This window comes from Microdochium trichocladiopsis (genome assembly GCF_020744255.1).
Source record: "Microdochium trichocladiopsis strain MPI-CAGE-CH-0230 chromosome Unknown B0I36scaffold_12, whole genome shotgun sequence".
NCBI classification, from domain to species: domain Eukaryota; kingdom Fungi; phylum Ascomycota; class Sordariomycetes; order Xylariales; family Microdochiaceae; genus Microdochium; species Microdochium trichocladiopsis.
In genome coordinates this window covers 1,853,113-1,868,496 of record NW_025763555.1, presented here as the reverse complement: position 1 = coordinate 1,868,496, position 15,384 = coordinate 1,853,113, and the positions used below count along the sequence as shown (strand labels likewise).

General features: G+C 55.8%; 5 protein-coding genes across 5 annotated transcripts; 1 reads left to right on the top strand and 4 right to left on the bottom strand.

The window, feature by feature from the left end:
• Positions 1–1,295: 1,295 nt before the first annotated feature.
• On the bottom strand, positions 1,296–1,966 carry B0I36DRAFT_338166 (uncharacterized protein). Its single transcript, XM_046155730.1, is given in 3 exon segments — positions 1,296–1,567; positions 1,671–1,819; positions 1,830–1,966. The coding sequence occupies 2 exon segments, from the start codon at positions 1,796–1,798 to the stop codon at positions 1,459–1,461; spliced, it is 237 nt and encodes a 78-aa protein (XP_046006200.1). The 5' UTR covers positions 1,799–1,819; positions 1,830–1,966; the 3' UTR covers positions 1,296–1,458.
• Positions 1,967–2,434: 468 nt separating this feature from the next.
• B0I36DRAFT_397314 (uncharacterized protein) lies at positions 2,435–3,904 on the bottom strand (the record flags this gene model as incomplete). Its single annotated transcript, XM_046161572.1, has 2 exons — positions 2,435–3,225; positions 3,832–3,904. 2 exons carry the CDS (start codon positions 3,902–3,904, stop codon positions 2,771–2,773), a joined length of 528 nt encoding a protein of 175 aa, XP_046006199.1. The 3' UTR covers positions 2,435–2,770.
• A 753-nt stretch (positions 3,905–4,657) lies between these two features.
• Positions 4,658–5,227, top strand: B0I36DRAFT_254114 (heterokaryon incompatibility protein-domain-containing protein; the record flags this gene model as incomplete). Its single annotated transcript, XM_046150801.1, has 1 exon — positions 4,658–5,227. One exon carries the CDS (start codon positions 4,658–4,660, stop codon positions 5,225–5,227), a length of 570 nt encoding a protein of 189 aa, XP_046006198.1.
• A 5,291-nt stretch (positions 5,228–10,518) lies between these two features.
• On the bottom strand, positions 10,519–11,660 carry B0I36DRAFT_338157 (uncharacterized protein). Its single transcript, XM_046155729.1, has 2 exons — positions 10,694–11,660; positions 10,519–10,672 (listed from the first exon to the last, which is right to left on the bottom strand). The coding sequence occupies exons 1-2, from the start codon at positions 11,162–11,164 to the stop codon at positions 10,601–10,603; spliced, it is 543 nt and encodes a 180-aa protein (XP_046006197.1). The 5' UTR covers positions 11,165–11,660; the 3' UTR covers positions 10,519–10,600.
• A 1,138-nt stretch (positions 11,661–12,798) lies between these two features.
• Positions 12,799–14,997, bottom strand: B0I36DRAFT_338149 (uncharacterized protein). Its single transcript, XM_046155728.1, is given in 7 exon segments — positions 12,799–13,497; positions 13,579–13,689; positions 13,762–13,765; positions 13,782–13,875; positions 14,012–14,151; positions 14,257–14,483; positions 14,571–14,997. 7 exon segments carry the CDS (start codon positions 14,703–14,705, stop codon positions 12,910–12,912), a joined length of 1,299 nt encoding a protein of 432 aa, XP_046006196.1. The 5' UTR covers positions 14,706–14,997; the 3' UTR covers positions 12,799–12,909.
• Positions 14,998–15,384: the final 387 nt, after the last annotated feature.

Sequence of the window (15,384 nt, the reverse complement as noted above, 5' to 3'; positions counted from 1 at the left end):
GACGACAAAGTTGAAGACGATCATGACGGCCACGAGCCGAGTCTTCCAGCGGTCAGGCCTGACCAGCCCCAGACGCGAGTAGAGCACGACAGACTGGCCAGTCACCATGGCCCACCACCCGACGACGGTGACAACGCACATTGGCAGGTTTGGCGCAAGCGTGAAGAACCGCAGGAAGACGGCGATGGTGTGGATGAAGATGCCGAATGTCGCGACGAGCAGGCTCCAGAAGTAGAGCCCCTGCTTGCGGCGGAAGAGGCTGAAAATGCTGATGGTAATCTCCACAATGTTGAAGATCGCGACGGCAAAGAAGCCCGCAATCAGCATCGCGATGGGCAGCGACACATCGATCGGCCCCGTCTCTCCCGGTATGGTTACCACGGGCTCGCAGCAGCTTCGACGCTTGTAGGGCTATCGGCACGCGCCGGATCTCATGATGGTGTGTCTGCAGGGTGTTTGACAGTGACCAGCAGCAGCGCTTTCTAGCCGAGTCTTAGTCGTCAAACGGACACGACGGACGCATCTTGACATGTCAAGCGCACAACCGGTGCCAGGTTTGCTTCTGACATGTGGCCGCGGTCCCTGCGGTGGTCCGGCTGAGGTTTTTATGGCTGCCAGCTTTCCCCCTTCGAGGCAGTCGGAAACGCATCCAGCTCCCGGCCGTTGAGCCTGGCCACGCTCCCAAGGGCAGCGCCAGCTGGGGCTCGGGGTTGGCGATCGCCTGGGGGGTAACTTTTGTGGCGTGAGCGCATAGTTTCCGGGGGAGGAAGGGCGCCAAGGGTGGGGTGGAGGAGCAACCACCGCGCCGGCCGCTGTGCCTTCCACTGGCTGCGGCGCCCTTGGGTAGGCGAAGTTTCGCGCACTCCGCAACTGCAGGTTTGTGCCGACACCCCCCACAACGCTCCGGTTCTGCAACCGTCCTCAGCCTTAGACCATCCCCAATGAGAGTCAACATGCAGAGAGGGTCCCCGCTGACTCCAGGATGCCGCGTAGGGCAGATGCCTGCAGCTTGGACCAGCAATAGGCGCTCTGCCGCCGCTAACGTTGTGCCGCCGCTGACGGTGGGCAGCCCTATCACGCGCCCACTTTTCGGTTTGTCCTTGATGACGGACAGTCCAGCCACCAAACCCAAATGGAAGGCCTGTGCTTTCCCAGCCGCTGGCAGAGCAGGTGCCATACTGTACCTACAGCCCCGCGCGCACACACGCGGGGAACAATGGCTTGCAGTTTGCTGTGCACACCAGTCGAGGGCGAGGATCACCCACCAGTTCTTTGCTCCCATTCACAACCCAGCTGTCATCGGCATGCGAGGGATACACGTTGTAATGAGTATCCAGCTTGGAGTGTACTGGGCCAAGTCTCTGTATTCATTTCGTACATGCATGAGCTTACCTGGCCATGCCAGCCTCAATAATGGCGCCAACCGCTTCGCCGCGTCTTGTGCCAGCAATGCCGTGTCTAGTTTGGAACGGGTACGAACAGATATTGACGGGCACACTCCGTCTCCTTGGCGATCTCTGCGTGAGTCTCAGTCAGCCCAATGGATCTCCGTGAAGATCTAAACCACCTGCACTGTGCGACATTGTTAGATATTGTATTGTTTCAGCCCCATGTTCGTGCTTCGTCCAAAGACACTGAAACCAAGGCGACGCGAGCGGGTCACCCTCTACCAACGATGCGCCAGTGTTTGAGCAGCACGAGGATAGCATGGACATCCTGGAGATCGGCAGTGTGCGTCACAGTCGTGGCTAGGCGTTCGACGCCGAAGAGCGCGCCCTCTTTCAGGTGTGCAAGACATCTATAGTGGAACCATCTATAGTGGAACCTGGAGGTCATCAACTTGCAAAGGCTGATGCCAGAGCCAAGGCCGCCGCAGTAAGCCGGCAGAGTGCAGGGACTTCGAGCATAGCACCACGCTCAAGCTAGCTCTAGAATGCCGAACAGCAATTGTGAAACAGTGGGATCGGTACAGATACAATGGTGGACGGTATCATCTAATAATATTATCTATGAGGGGCCTCCTGGGCCTGTCTGACTTCCTCGCCTCAGCGCTTGAACCTCCAGAATGGCCGAGCGTTTCTTGTTGTGATCCGGACATCATGATGACTTCCCATTACTTCCCACCAATCGAGAGCAAATTCCCGACCTGGCTATAAAGTGCGCTGCACCGGACTGGCTGGGCACTAATGTTCAAGCACTGGTCCTCAGGCAAAAACGTCTTCTCGCCGCAGAAGTCATCGCTGCGTCCAAGTGCCATCACACCATGAGACAGCTTCCCGCAACTGCATTAAATCCACCACTATTGTCTTTCTCCTCAATGCCAGTTCGATGGCAGCGAGCACGTAGCCGCGCTGTCGTCGTTGACGGTGCTCTCTGCCTATCGATCGGAATTTCAGTCCCTCGGTGACCTTTGTTGGAAGGTCACTGGTCGTCCAGGGTGTTCGGCGACTGCATGGAGCCTCAGTGCTCTAGCATATGCCATGTTTCACACTTTTGCCTCTGTCATGCCCATCTCTCAGAAACCCGACGAAGTAGCTTCTATTGGACTCACGGACGCACGCAGATGACCGTCCGCAAGACCTGGCGGCTGATGTGCTGGGGAAGGCCGGTGAAGGGGCTTTGCGGTCGCCATTGCGTGCAAGGGCTGGTTGCCAGCAGCGGTGTGAAAGTCGCAGCTCGAGTGTTATGGCTACATGCGGTTCATGCTAGGTCTCCTCCCAGATATTTCTTCGTAGCATAGCATCTAAAGTTGTTTTTGTTGCCGGCCTACTCAGTCCAATGGCGCGTCGACGAGTAGTCTGACGGTGTAGTCGAGGAATGGGGCTATCATGTCGTCGGCGAACTCCGTCGGCCACGTCTCTCGCAATCTTCTTAACACATCATCGAACCAGTTGCGCTGATCCCATTCAGGATTCACGTTCATAGCTCGCAGTATTGAGAGCAGCGCATCCTCTTGCTGAGCGTTTGATGATATTGTGGCGATGTCGACAGATCCGACCACACTTGGACCCTCGCTCGGATGTGTCGTGTTCGTTGACTCCCTGATAGTCCAATTCGGCCGCGTACCAGCCAGCTCGAAGGTGTGGCTGACGAGGTCTGTCGAATGGAAGAGCTGCCGGGTGACACATAACTGTGTAGTACGAGTCTCCTGCGTGTCGCGAGGATGCACTTGAATGATGAGAATCGAGACAACTTGCATGCGTGTGTTGTCTCGAGGCACTGGAACTGCGCCATTGTCCGAGGTCCGCGTCACCATCTCCTGTCTCGATCGCGGCCACAGCCTGCAAGCCACCTGCACCGACAGAACGTATTATGGGTGCTTTGTTGGCGTAATCCGCTTTCGCTTGCGCGTGGACAAATCGAATGGGCGTGGAGCGGCTGACTTCTGGGGGTGATTGAATTACTCTTCGGTATTATGCAGAGGGACAGGATACCCGAGAGCGATGCAGCTGAGGAGACAAGAATACAGACATCGACGACACGTGCTCCCACCAGGTTGCAGCACGACTGGTGTTGTCAGAACAGATGACCACAAAGCACACCAGCAAGAAACAAGATGGCGTGGGTCATGGAAAAATTCAAAAGCTGCCACAGAGGGATTCCGTTCTTGCGCGGCGGACCAGGCAGGCTAGGCAAAGAAACCGGACCTGGCGAAGCTGGATTTCTGCGCACCATGATATCTCTGTAAGTGGGAAGATCCGCCGGAAGGCAGCGGAAGATGCCATGGACCCGCCCAAGAATAACCCTGAAGAACCTTCCGCCGCCATGGTAAGTTGTAAAGTGTCATGGCGGCGTGTCTTCTGGCCCCAGGACTCCATGGTGGCGTTGAACCTTGAAGGGGGACAACGACAACGGCACCCAAACCAGGGGCCACACTTCCCGCCCAATCAGCCGACCGGTTCATGTTGATGGGCTGCAAGCAACAGGGTCCCGCTTATGGAGCGGTCTAGAACATGTGAATCAGTGGGAACATGGCAGCACGATTGGGGACCTGGCCCAGCTGAAGACACCACACCCACGCAGGTCAAGCCTCCGGCTCGGCAGTCACAGGCCCAACTCCGACACCAGAGACCAATCAGCCAATCCAGATGGCACGCAATCAGTAGTTGCGAGTGTCGAAGTCCGACGGGCTACTGGCGGCCCATACTGGTTGGATATTAGGTTGGCGGCCTCGGAATTTTGTCTGAACACGCCACATCAATGTCCTGGTAAAGGCACTTCGTCCACTTCGACGAGGGCACAGAACATCGCTTTGAGCTTGTGCCATGTGTCCACGCGCGCGCCCCTAGTGCCATGCGCGTCAGGGCGAGGTTCTATGCAACCACGGAGATGACGTGGACCAGATTGAGCGTGGCTTGGCAGGCGTTTCAAGGCTTGCGAGCGGCATCCTTCAGCTCGTTTTTCTGCAGGATGGCAGGCTCAGACGGGGAATGGGCCGACGCAACATTGTTGGCGTGAGCCACTGCACGCCGCCTAAGACGGACTGCGTGGTGGTTTGACTTTGATTAAGGCTCCGGCGCAACATCCGTAGCGGGATGGGGCGGTGGCAGCACGTGCGGGGTCCCGGATCTTGGATCGTTCTGCGTCAGCAAACACAACACGAAGCACATGTTCGGGTGCTGAAGTCGCCACTGAGACGCACCCGCAGCGTCGCATAATGAGACTGCTAAAGACGAGCGACCTCCAGTTTGAGGAACACCATGGCAGTGAAATACCAGAGTATGCAATCTTGTCCCACCGCTGGCGTGAGCCCGAGCTTTCATACCAGGATATGTGTCGCATTATCGAACACGGCATTGTTCCACACGAGCCCAGGACATCAAGCTACCACAAGATAATGAACTGTCGTGCTCAGGCGCGGAGAAGTGGCCATGGATACATATGGGCCGATACCTGTTGCATTGACAAGACCAGCAGTGCCGAGTACCAAGAGGCCATCAACTCAATGGGGCAATGGTACGCAGAATCGGCAATTTGCTCCGCCTATCTCGACGACGTCGACCTTTCCAAACTTCCCGAAGCTCCTCCTCGCAAATTCCGGCACGAGGTCTACAAAATTTTGCAGCGTTCTGAGTGGTTCACGCGAGGCTGGACACTCCAAGAATGCGCTCTGTGGTTGGTACCAGATGTATACCAAAATTGGGCTTGCCTTAGTTCAGGGTTACTGCGCTGGGTCAAAACCCAAAATCTTAATAGGGCGCCCCCATATAACGTAATCCACGGGTGAGTGGGACACCCTCCCCCCTTGCGAGAATCTAAACCTCGTTAATATAATATAACGACAACGCCTGAAATCAATTTGTTGGAATATCACCGCCAGGATGCGTGGGCGCGAGCGGGCAGGTGCGGGTGCTGAGTCACCCACCTGCTGCGTTACCTTCGCGCCTTGCCAGCGCGCGCACCCCTTGCCTACCTAGAACAGAACAACCCAGAGCCAGAAGCCTACGAATACTACAAGATCAGTATCTTGGCTTCTACCCTGCGAGAGCCTACGGGCCTACTCGATTCCCCCCCTGTGAAACCTACACAATTAGAACTAGGCGCTATCTTCTATTTCAGACCCTAGAGTAATCGTCTGACAAGTTCTTGCGTTCTGGCCAGTCTTCCCGCAGACGCCACAGCAACGTGTTGAACAGAAGGGTGGTCACGTGCAGAGCATGGGTCCTGAGATTGCATGTGGATACCCGCGAGATATCTCAGGGGCAGACACACGTCCCGAGATACAACAGAGAATCAACTGAACTGAAACCAATGGACCGAATACCCGTACTGTCTGACACAACGTTGCTTCGGCGTGGACTGAGTTACGCGACCTGGATTTTCCTGTTTCCTGCGCCTTCTGGGCATCCACCTCTCTCTGGGCTATTAGATCCTGTCCCTCACCTAGAGTCATACTTCGGCCTTCTCGGAGACGTGTTTTCTTTACTCTCCAACGCTTGCTAAGTATTGCATTCTCGTCTTCAAGGGTTTTCATCCTTGCCTCCATTAGGGCAAAGCGGTGCATAATCACCTTCGCCCCCCTTGTAAACTGGTCAACTGCCTCGATAATTGATGTCGGAGAGCTTCCCTGGTGACGACAGATCCGACCTTTATTAAAGTCAGACTGTGAATGGGCCTCTGTAGCGGTTGTGGGCGTCCGGCAAGTCCACGGCTCGGGTAGCCCGTGAGATGACCCTGGAGGCGTTGGCGTCTTTAACTTTACGTCCAGCCTGGATAAGACTGCTTCGGGGTCATGGGGTATAATCCCCGCCCCTCGGAATCTCCCTGGATGTTTTTTTCCGTTATTACCTGTTGGAATGCCGCGAAAAACGCGGGGAAGAAGTCCTCCTTGCTGATGTGCGTTGTAACTGCCCTCATCTTGAGCTCGATTTGCCGACCATACTTGACTTGATTGATTTTCCTCGTCGGTTTTGGCCGCTTTAGTCAGCAGCTATGCTCGGTTGGCGAGGTCTGCAGACAGCCGACGCGCCCAGGATGAACCACAGCGGCCCACTTCGCCCTGCTGTTGGAGCAGGGCCGACTGTCCCAGACTGCCCGCCGCTCTGTCTCATCTATGTGCCGTTGTTGAAGAATGGATTGCTTTCTGCATGTACAGTGTATGAACTCTCCTCGTGCTCTCCTCTTAGACTCCTGCTTCGTGGCTTCTCAGTCGGTGCTTCATGCAAAGCACCATGTGTGGTTCCACCTTCCCCTTAATTTATTTTCCCTTGGCACCTACTGTTAGTGCAACCACCAGTCCCACCGCAAACACCCTAACGGCCATCTGCGACCCCAAATCCCCCCAGAAGCCCAGAGCCCACGATGGCTTCTGGGCTTCCCGCACCCGCATCAACACCGACCCGCTCCAATGCGGAATACCAGGGGATGATCGATAGCGGACCATCCACAACGCTGGAAACGCCCACCCCCTCACAGCCTGCCAAAAGAAAGCGCGACGTGCAGACTGAGCCGATTGCAAGGCCAGCACTGCAACCTGCGGGAAGGTCGCAGCAGGCGCCGCAAATTGACCGCCCCACAGGGTTGGAAAATTCGATCCATGCCCATGTCGAAAACACCGCTACCGCCGCCCTAAACTCCATCCTAGCCGAGGTCGAACGACGACAGAATGACAAACGCAAAGTGCTGACCCTCGTGGCACGCTCACTCGACAGCATCGTCGCCAGTTGCCAGAACGAACTGAAAGACGCGGCCAAGGAGATCACACAGCTCTTCTCAAGCTTCCTCACCTCGGTGGCTTACGCAGACCAGACCCCAAATGCAAACGGCGCAGAAGCTAACGCACCTAGGCGGGCCGATCCGCGCAGACCGCCTACCTGGGCCACGGTTGCAGGGGCGGCCCAAGCACTACAGCCACCAGCCAAACAGCCCCAAGGCACGACCACACCACCGAAGCCAACTGAAGACATCCGCATCCTCGTCCGGATCCCCGAAGAACACCAGGAATGGGCGAAAGCGCAGACCAACTTCGCTCTACGCGAAGCGACCTGCAAAACGCTCGGCCTCTCGCTGATCGACATCCCTGACATCCACCACACAGCGACTGGTGTCGCTATCCGCCCCCGAACGAAGGATATCCGACACAAAATCCTAGCCAAGGAACAAGAGCTCGGCCACTGCCTCAGGGCCAACAAGATCGAACTACCTACGAAATGGCACAACTACGTCATACCGAACTGCCCGACCAAGCTGGGCGAACATCTTGGGGGAGGTGGTAGACACTGAAACAGTCATCCAGGAAGAGGTGATCGCACAAACCGGCCTACGGCCGACGAGCGTCCGACCCTCAAGACATGGACCCAACCGAGACACCAACACGATATCATGGATCGTCTCCTTCCTGGAAAAGGTCCCGTCATTCCGCCTCTTCGGAATGAGCTCGTACTCGCGACCCATCGAAAAGAAGCAGATGCCAACCCGACACAACCCTGGCTGCCAGGGCTACCACTCCAGCCGACCATGCACACGCACTCCACGATGCGAGAACTGCGGGAAACCCATGCTTGGGAACCAGCCACACCTACAACCGTGCGCCGAGCTGGAAAGATGCGCCAACTGCCATGGACCCGCCCCCGCAGGACATGCCGAGCGCCAGCGTGCCCCGCGCAGTCATCGCCTGCCCACCCGGACGGCGCTTACCTCTGTCTGTGCGCACTTTAGGACGCAGATGAGAAGTTGGGCCACGTTGGCCTGCATCTGCTGCTCCCCCGTGCTTGTTTGGTATGGACCGCAGAGGCATAGCTTGATTGACAGAGTCCAAGGGACAGACAGGTATTATGCATTCTTCATTGTCTCCGGCTCTGGCCTATATATATGCGGTGCTGTCGCCACTGGGAGGAATGGAAGGCAGACAGTGTTTGTAGTTACCAGTACGGAAAATGTCGCCCTCAGAGCATGAGTCCCCTGTCGAAGATGACACACACGAACAGTGCTGCATTCTCTGTAACAAGTAAGTATCCCCAGCGCCTGGTTGTAATGAGGTGCTCACTTGGAATCACTTGCAGGTCGAAATGAGGCAGTCAAGAAGGACGAAGACGACAGAACTGGAGCCCGAAAGGAGAACAATGGTATGTTCCGCTTACCAGCTCATTGCTTTGATGCTCACACGTTCAATGGCTAGCTTCGGATGCGACTTCAAGCTCTGGAGGTTCGATTAGAGTGGACGAATTACCAATTGCGGGGTACATAGAGATCGAGGGGGTGACTGTTAAGGACATGAAGAGTGGGGCAGCCGATAGATAGCATTATCTACTAGCAGCCTGGCAATTTCAGCGTGGTTTCAACTCCTGGATCGTCTGGCTGGGACTGGCAGGCTCTAACGGTGCACAACCGAACTGACAGCCAGTGCTAAATCGCCCCTTTGGATGTTTGGCCATTCCCAGGCGTATCGGAAAGTTGATTCATGGCAGCAATCGTCGCAAGGCAGATAGAAATACACATTGAAGAAAAAGCTAGCAGATCGCCTGCCGATCCTCCTCTCTGTCCAGATTTTCCAGATCTTCTCGCAGGATAGCCTCAATTTCCAGCTGTGACAGTGCCTCTTGTGTAGGCGACAAATTCTCAAGCACGCCAAGCGCGTTTGTGCTGCGGTCAGCCACAGCGGTGAGCAGCTTGCGATTCCGTGGACATGTCATTCCTCCAAAGCTCGCCCGCGATGCCCTGAGGATGACCTTGTGCTGTCCCGTTGAATCGTGTGGGCGTTGGTAGACCAGCTCTTTTGTAGGGCTGCAAAACGGGCCTCTGGAGCGACAATGTGGGTATCCGCATCAAAGTCGCCCTTCTCCGCGAGCTCTTGCCACTTTCTGACAGTCTGATATGCCTCCTCGTCGGTTAGGAAAGATGCTTCGGCTGGAACGACGCTTTCTGGTGGTTTTGACTCCTCTGACGAAGCCGGGTTCAGGCGCATTAAGTGGATAGATGCCTCCTTGCCGATATCATAGTCGCTCAAGGTCCGGCCCTCGGTCAGTTGTTTGCCGCCCTATATAAGTCGCCCATCGATTCTTGGGTCTCCTTCATGCTCTCTTATCTTCTGAATCACCCTTTCGACTGTATCGGAACGGTCCACTTCGAGAGTGATGGTTTTACCCATCACTACCGAGATTGGGTTAGTCTCTCTGCTTTCCAGTGCTTTTGCATTCCTGAAGGGTCCACGGGAGACTTACATGTCTTGATAAAGACCTGCATCTTGTGCTAAGATGTGTAGACCCCTTGGAGCATCGAGCGCATGCCTGCACAGAAGAGTAGAAATTGCAGAGAAATGAGGGAAATAACTTCGCACCCAGAGCCTTGCGCAACAAATATACACGCACGGGCAGCGACAGATCCGTTCGGTGCCCGTACGGCATTTATATACACGCACGGGCAGCGCAGAGATCCTGAAAAGCGAGTCATTCCACACGCACTACTTGGAATCATGGGCATCCACGCATTATTGACTTTTGCGTCTCCGAACATAGCCTATAGAGGTCGCGCGGCGGCCGATCGGTCGTCGTTTGTCTACCGGTCGGCTTCGCGAGCGGAGCTACCTAGGGGGGCGGCACTACCACTCTTAGAGTTCTCCCAACCCCGCACTCGCACGGCCACCGTAAAAGTACACAATCGGGGCTGATACAGTGGTATCAGACCAGGGTCGGTCAGCGAGCGAGAGTACAGCGCAGAGGTACTGTGGCGCAGAATAGATATGAGTAGTGTAGATTCCCGACTTGCACGCTGCTCTCACACTGGTCATCCTCGGCAGATCTTCGGTCCATGTGCACTGTCCCTGCAAGCCTTGAAGCGACTAGAGGTATTGTCCATTCTCTGGATAATGTCTGCGAGTGTAGCCCACTGGGCGTTGTTAAACCGGATCCGGAGCTTCTCTGTAGCCTCTTCTCGGCCAAGCCGGCCTGCCCGGATGCAGTAGTAGAGACATCGCTTCCAATAGACTATGTGTCCTGCTCCTTCTCCGTCTTGAAAGGGCCTGCGGCCGGGTACCATACTTTCTCGATTGATTTTTGTTCTACATACTGTTTGTTGGAATTTGCCAATTTATCACCGTTGCAGAGAGGGAGACTGGGACTTCTGCAGCCGTCATTGTCAATAGCAACCGGCTGATAAGGTTTACTTAGTCAGAATAGTAGTACTCGTAGTCACAATCGTTGATAATATCCCGACAGCTTGTTGGACCATCATCATCAGGATCCCAACCATCATCATCAGGATCGCAACCATCCTTATCGAGACCCCAACCATCGTCTTCGCTAAAATTGCGATGCGGGACATGATTCCACTCATCCAAAACTCTGTTCTGATCTTCGCTCCACGGGGCTAATGTCCGATCGGGGCCATGGGGCTTGTACTCTAAGTCCTGTGATGCCTCGATGCGCTTCTTCGTCTCTTCGTTCACAAGGACTCGCCAATCGTTTGTATTTGCCTGGAATCTTTTCCACAACGTAGGAAGATGGTGGACGTCGCCAACACAATAGGAGATTATCTCGTCAGGGATCGGGCGTCGCTCGAAAATCTCGTAGGAGCCGCCGTACTCCGATCTGAAAAGTCGTCTGCCTTTTTCTTTCGCTCGCTTCCAGCTTGTAAGCTCCTCGCCATGGAGTGCATGCTGCTCAATACACCTGGCTAAGCTGTGCAGATACTTTCTAGAGCTTGTCGTCGTCCTTGTAGCGCTCTCCATCAGCTGGAGATCCTGGACGCCCTGTAGTGCTACGCCAAAATGTGCAAATAAGGCATCAGAATCGTTGCGGACGTCGAAAAGGATTTTTGGAATCTTTTCGTCTTCTAAAACATCTTTAAGCGTTCGGCCTTTGGTGCCGGTGGTGTTGAATGTTTGTAGGCCGAGAGAATACACATCGATGACGTAAACGCGTAAGGTTGGGATTCCTGTATCGATCAAGAGGGTGAAGATGGAGACCGAGCCTTCTCAGCAGAGGTTCACGCCTTCGAGATCGACATACATCGTTGGCTCGTACGGCTCAGGAGGTGCATGACGCAAGACGAGCCAGTCGACTAGATCGCCGATCTGCTTTGGAGTGTTGATGATCTCTGTCTTGATCTCCTTCATGCTAAACGCAGTGTACAGTGGTGTTTGTTCAGCGTTCACCGTTGTTTGCTTGGAGGATCAAGTAGTAGGTCGAGGTGAAAAAGTTTTTTGTTGCAGGGATAAAGGAGTGTATTGAAGTTGTCCTCCTCTCCTTCTTCCTGAAGCTCAGGAACAGGCGAGGTATTTCTAGACCGAGCTGGTCTGGAACAGAACATTCTAGATACATGATACGTCATGGTAGACTTGTATGGAAACATGGAGATATATCTCCAACCTTTTCCGAGGCAGGCAACACACATACAGGCGAATGAACTACTGCCAAGCATATCGTATATGCAGTCATCGCAATTGGGCAGCCATGAGACAAAAACAAAGCGGGGTTTTTACCTCAGGTTGGCAGCCCTGACCATCATTCCCGGCCGGGAAGCCCTGACCGTCATTCCCGGCCCGGAAGCGCTCACTTTTCGCGCACTCCTGGTGGGCAGGGGGCGCGGGCGCACGGGCCATTGAGCTCATTCCGGTACCCCAGGTTGAGTTCATCCCGGCCAGCAAAAGGTCAGCTAACCCACGAACCCCCCCCCCCCCCCCCCCAGCAGGGTCTAACCTTAACCCCCAGCCCAGCCCGTCCGTCCAAGGGGCCAAAAAGGAAAGCGAGTGACGGGCAATAATGAGAAGAGCGCGTACGCGTAATGGGACTAGCCCGGGGGGTTGAGGGAGCAGGAGGATGAAACGGACGTGTACGGGCTCGAACAGCGACGCCAGCTCGGGGTCTCTTCCCACGATGCACGCGACAGGAGAAGTACAGTAGTAGCCCCAAGAACAACAGGCACAGACAGCAGGTACAATGAACCGCAGCAGCAGCCAGGGGGGCGATTCCGACAGCGATCGCAGCGATGCTGAGGGAGACAACGTCGCGCAACAGGAGCCGGACACGAAAGCCACGACAACGATAGAGTCAGGGCCGGCGCGAGCCACGACGATAGCGACGCCAGCACTGTATCTACGCAGGGCAAGCCGCGTACTCATCTGTACGCTATGTAAGGCAGGCATCCCAGCTGCCGTGGGTGGTCTAGTTACCCACTACCGACAGAGGCACCGGCTTAAGGGCGGCCAGCTACAGGCAGTTAAATCGGCAGCGGCGGCAGTAGCAGCAGCGGTAGAGGGCTGCGTGTGGTCCTTATGGTCCACGACCGACAGGGGCTTAGCCACAGCTTCTGTCACGATGCACTCATGGCGCGATGCTACGGGCATGGTTACGTAGCAAAAGAATTTTTCAATTGTGTATCCATCATTAAACAGTCTACCTGATGCTAAGCACGCCTTACAAAATGTTTTCGCCGTCCAGCACTTAAGCTCAAGACCAACTGCACGACCTCCCCTCACCGGCTCGAGCGATCACTCGAGCTATCGCGCTTCCTTCGCTCCGAATAGCCCCAGACGTCCTTGTCACGATGGCCCAGCACGGAGCCTGAGCGGGCATCGGCCGCCGACTCCGTGACTACAGTGATCTCCTTGCCAACAACGATATCCTTGTCGCCCATGACAGCCGCCCCGGTGCCAGGGCTGAGCGTCTTGCCACCTCCGTCGAGGAGGATATGCTCGTCACTGCCCCACGCGGCGACTGCAGTCGTAGTAGCGGCACCGGCAGCCGCCGGGCCGGCAGTCGCATGGCGAGACAGCTGGGTGCCGAACTTGGAGCGGCTGCCGAGGCCGTAGGATTTGGAGTGCGGGCCGGTCCGGGGGTTGTCGCTGAGCGGGTAGCTCTTGCCCGACCCTCCGCTTGCGCCGTCGTGGGCACCGTTCTTGCCGGAGCGCCCGCCAGACCTGCTGAACAGGATGCTGAGCCCCGTGTGGCTGGCCAGCTTGCGCAGCAGGGGCTGGATCACGGGGAGATTGGACACGACTGCGGACACGAAGATCTCGCGGCACGCCCACTGGCTGCCGGAGACGGCGCCTTCGGGGCCGGCCTGGATGATAGATATCCGTCAGTCAAAGGTCCAACTGATGCGATGGAGGCCTGCTAACGATGACCTGGACGGGTAGCTTACCGTGATAATGACGACGGCGCGGATCGTGGCGGCGGCTATGACGAATATGGCGCCGCTGAAGAGGAGCATGAGCGTGAGCTTGCGGCGGAGCGAGATATTGACGCCCCAGAGAAGCTGTTTTGCAGGGGGGAAATCTGATGTCAGTGGATTGCTCCGTATACCAAGTCCAGAGGTGCCGGTGACCAGAACAATATGTACGTACAGGAAGAGGAATGGAAAGAAGGTACACGTCCGTGATCACGTTAGGTAGATAGACCATGAAGACGTTGAGCTTCGAGTTGGTAGGTTGGCAGAGATCTGACCACGGGACGGTTTGTTAGTTGTTTGTGAACCAAGAAGTCAATTCGCGCGCCTCTGCCTTGACAGTCTTCTAGGGAAACAGAGCGATGGTGATATTATCGGAGGGCAAATTTGGCGAGGGAGTCGGTCTTACTTCCGGGATTCGGGTGAATCTGCCAATTACGCGATATGGGCTGGCATCCTAGGACGATTGAGAGCCCCACGGCAATGTAGCTCACGCCAATGACGCCGTAACCCACGAGGACGCGGGTGTGGAGGTTGCTTAGGCGAGTTCTGTACAATTTTGACGACGCTTTAGCCGACGATCGTTGCTTGCGACAGCAGCAAGGCATGCCGATCTCGAGGTGGCCTGAAGCTCAATGTGAGAAGGGCACTTACGTCAACCTCGAGTAAAACACAGTGATGCAGACCTTTAACACCCACAGCTCCATCGCATAGAACGACCAGCCGATCACCTGGATCTTGGAGCCCATCTCGCGGTTGTAGGCCTCCTTGGACGTGGGGTCGAGAGCCGCACGCTGCTCGTCCGTCATGTAACTGTTCGTGAGACCGTCGTAGTTGGCACCAACAAGATACGCGAGTGTCGTGACGAGGGAGAATAGTAGCTGTGGGAGGAAGTTTTAGACTGCGTCCTGTAACCAGCACAGCCCAAGAGAGCAAGACCGGGTTCTGCGAGACAGGGAGTGACCTACGCCAGAGACGGGCATGATATAGTCGTCCAGCTGGAAGCCGGAGAAGCCGACCTGAGACCATCGGTACCAAGTCCGCACGGCGATTGTGCAGAGCGCGATGGACAGCAAGGTGAAAGACTCCACGATGGCCGACATGTTGGCTCGCTCGACTTGCTCGACGAGTGGGAATGTTGCAGAACGGGAAGAACCTGCCTAATAGTAGATGGCTTCGGCGCTAGGTGCTCCACGGCAGTTGGGATGGTTGTTGGGGGGGAATGCGACAAGAAGTGGTGGTTGAGGTTGAGGGCGCGAGGCACAGATATGTACGAGTCCGGAGCCAGAAGTCCTTGGATGCATGTGATATTGGTCTGTGTCCTGGCCGGCGGACAGGAGGCTCCGCAAGCTGTGCGAGGATCTGCACACACCTACATCTTGCCCATCTTTCCAGGGATCCTTGAAGCGAACTAGTGGTGGCCATGGCATCCAGAGTCCAATACATAACCAACTTGTCGTCCCTTTCAGGCCTGCTACTTTCTGTCCTCCATGGGTCTCCATCATAGAAGGTCGGGGCTTGCAAACAAGCATGGGGGACCTTGCAAGTCCGACGGCTGCGTGGAGCAGTCCCTGAGCTAGCAAAGGGGCGCTGGGGGGCTGTCGGTCCTGCATGCATGACACTAGAGGTCTAGTTCGAGCGAATAGCGCTGCACAGACACAGCCAACACTCCTCGCCTCGAACCCCGAACTGACTTGGCTTGGCCCAATATTCTGCTCAAACGACTGCTCCACAAACGACACACTGCGGGTCCGGATCCCGGCAGATGGCGGGGGATCTGCG

Bases quoted from the DNA above. Each gene is read 5' to 3' on its own strand.
- B0I36DRAFT_338157 (XM_046155729.1), bottom strand. From the start codon at position 11,164: ATGGAGAGCGCTACAAGGACGACGACAAGCTCTAGAAAGTATCTGCAC.
- B0I36DRAFT_338149 (XM_046155728.1), bottom strand. From the start codon at position 14,705: ATGTCGGCCATCGTGGAGTCTTTCACCTTGCTGTCCATCGCGCTCTGC. The intron at 13,876-14,011 runs GTAAGACCGACT...TCCCGTGGTCAG, and splicing joins GATTCACCCGAATCCCGGAA to ATCTCTGCCAACCTACCAAC. The intron at 13,498-13,578 runs GTAAGCTACCCG...TCTATCATCCAG, and splicing joins GCGCCGTCGTCATTATCACG to GCCGGCCCCGAAGGCGCCGT.
- B0I36DRAFT_338166 (XM_046155730.1), bottom strand. From the start codon at position 1,798: ATGTCTTGCACACCTGAAAGAGGGCGCGCTCTTCGGCGTCGAACGCCT. The intron at 1,568-1,670 runs GTAGAGGGTGAC...CGCACAGTGCAG, and splicing joins CAAACACTGGCGCATCGTTG to GTGGTTTAGATCTTCACGGA.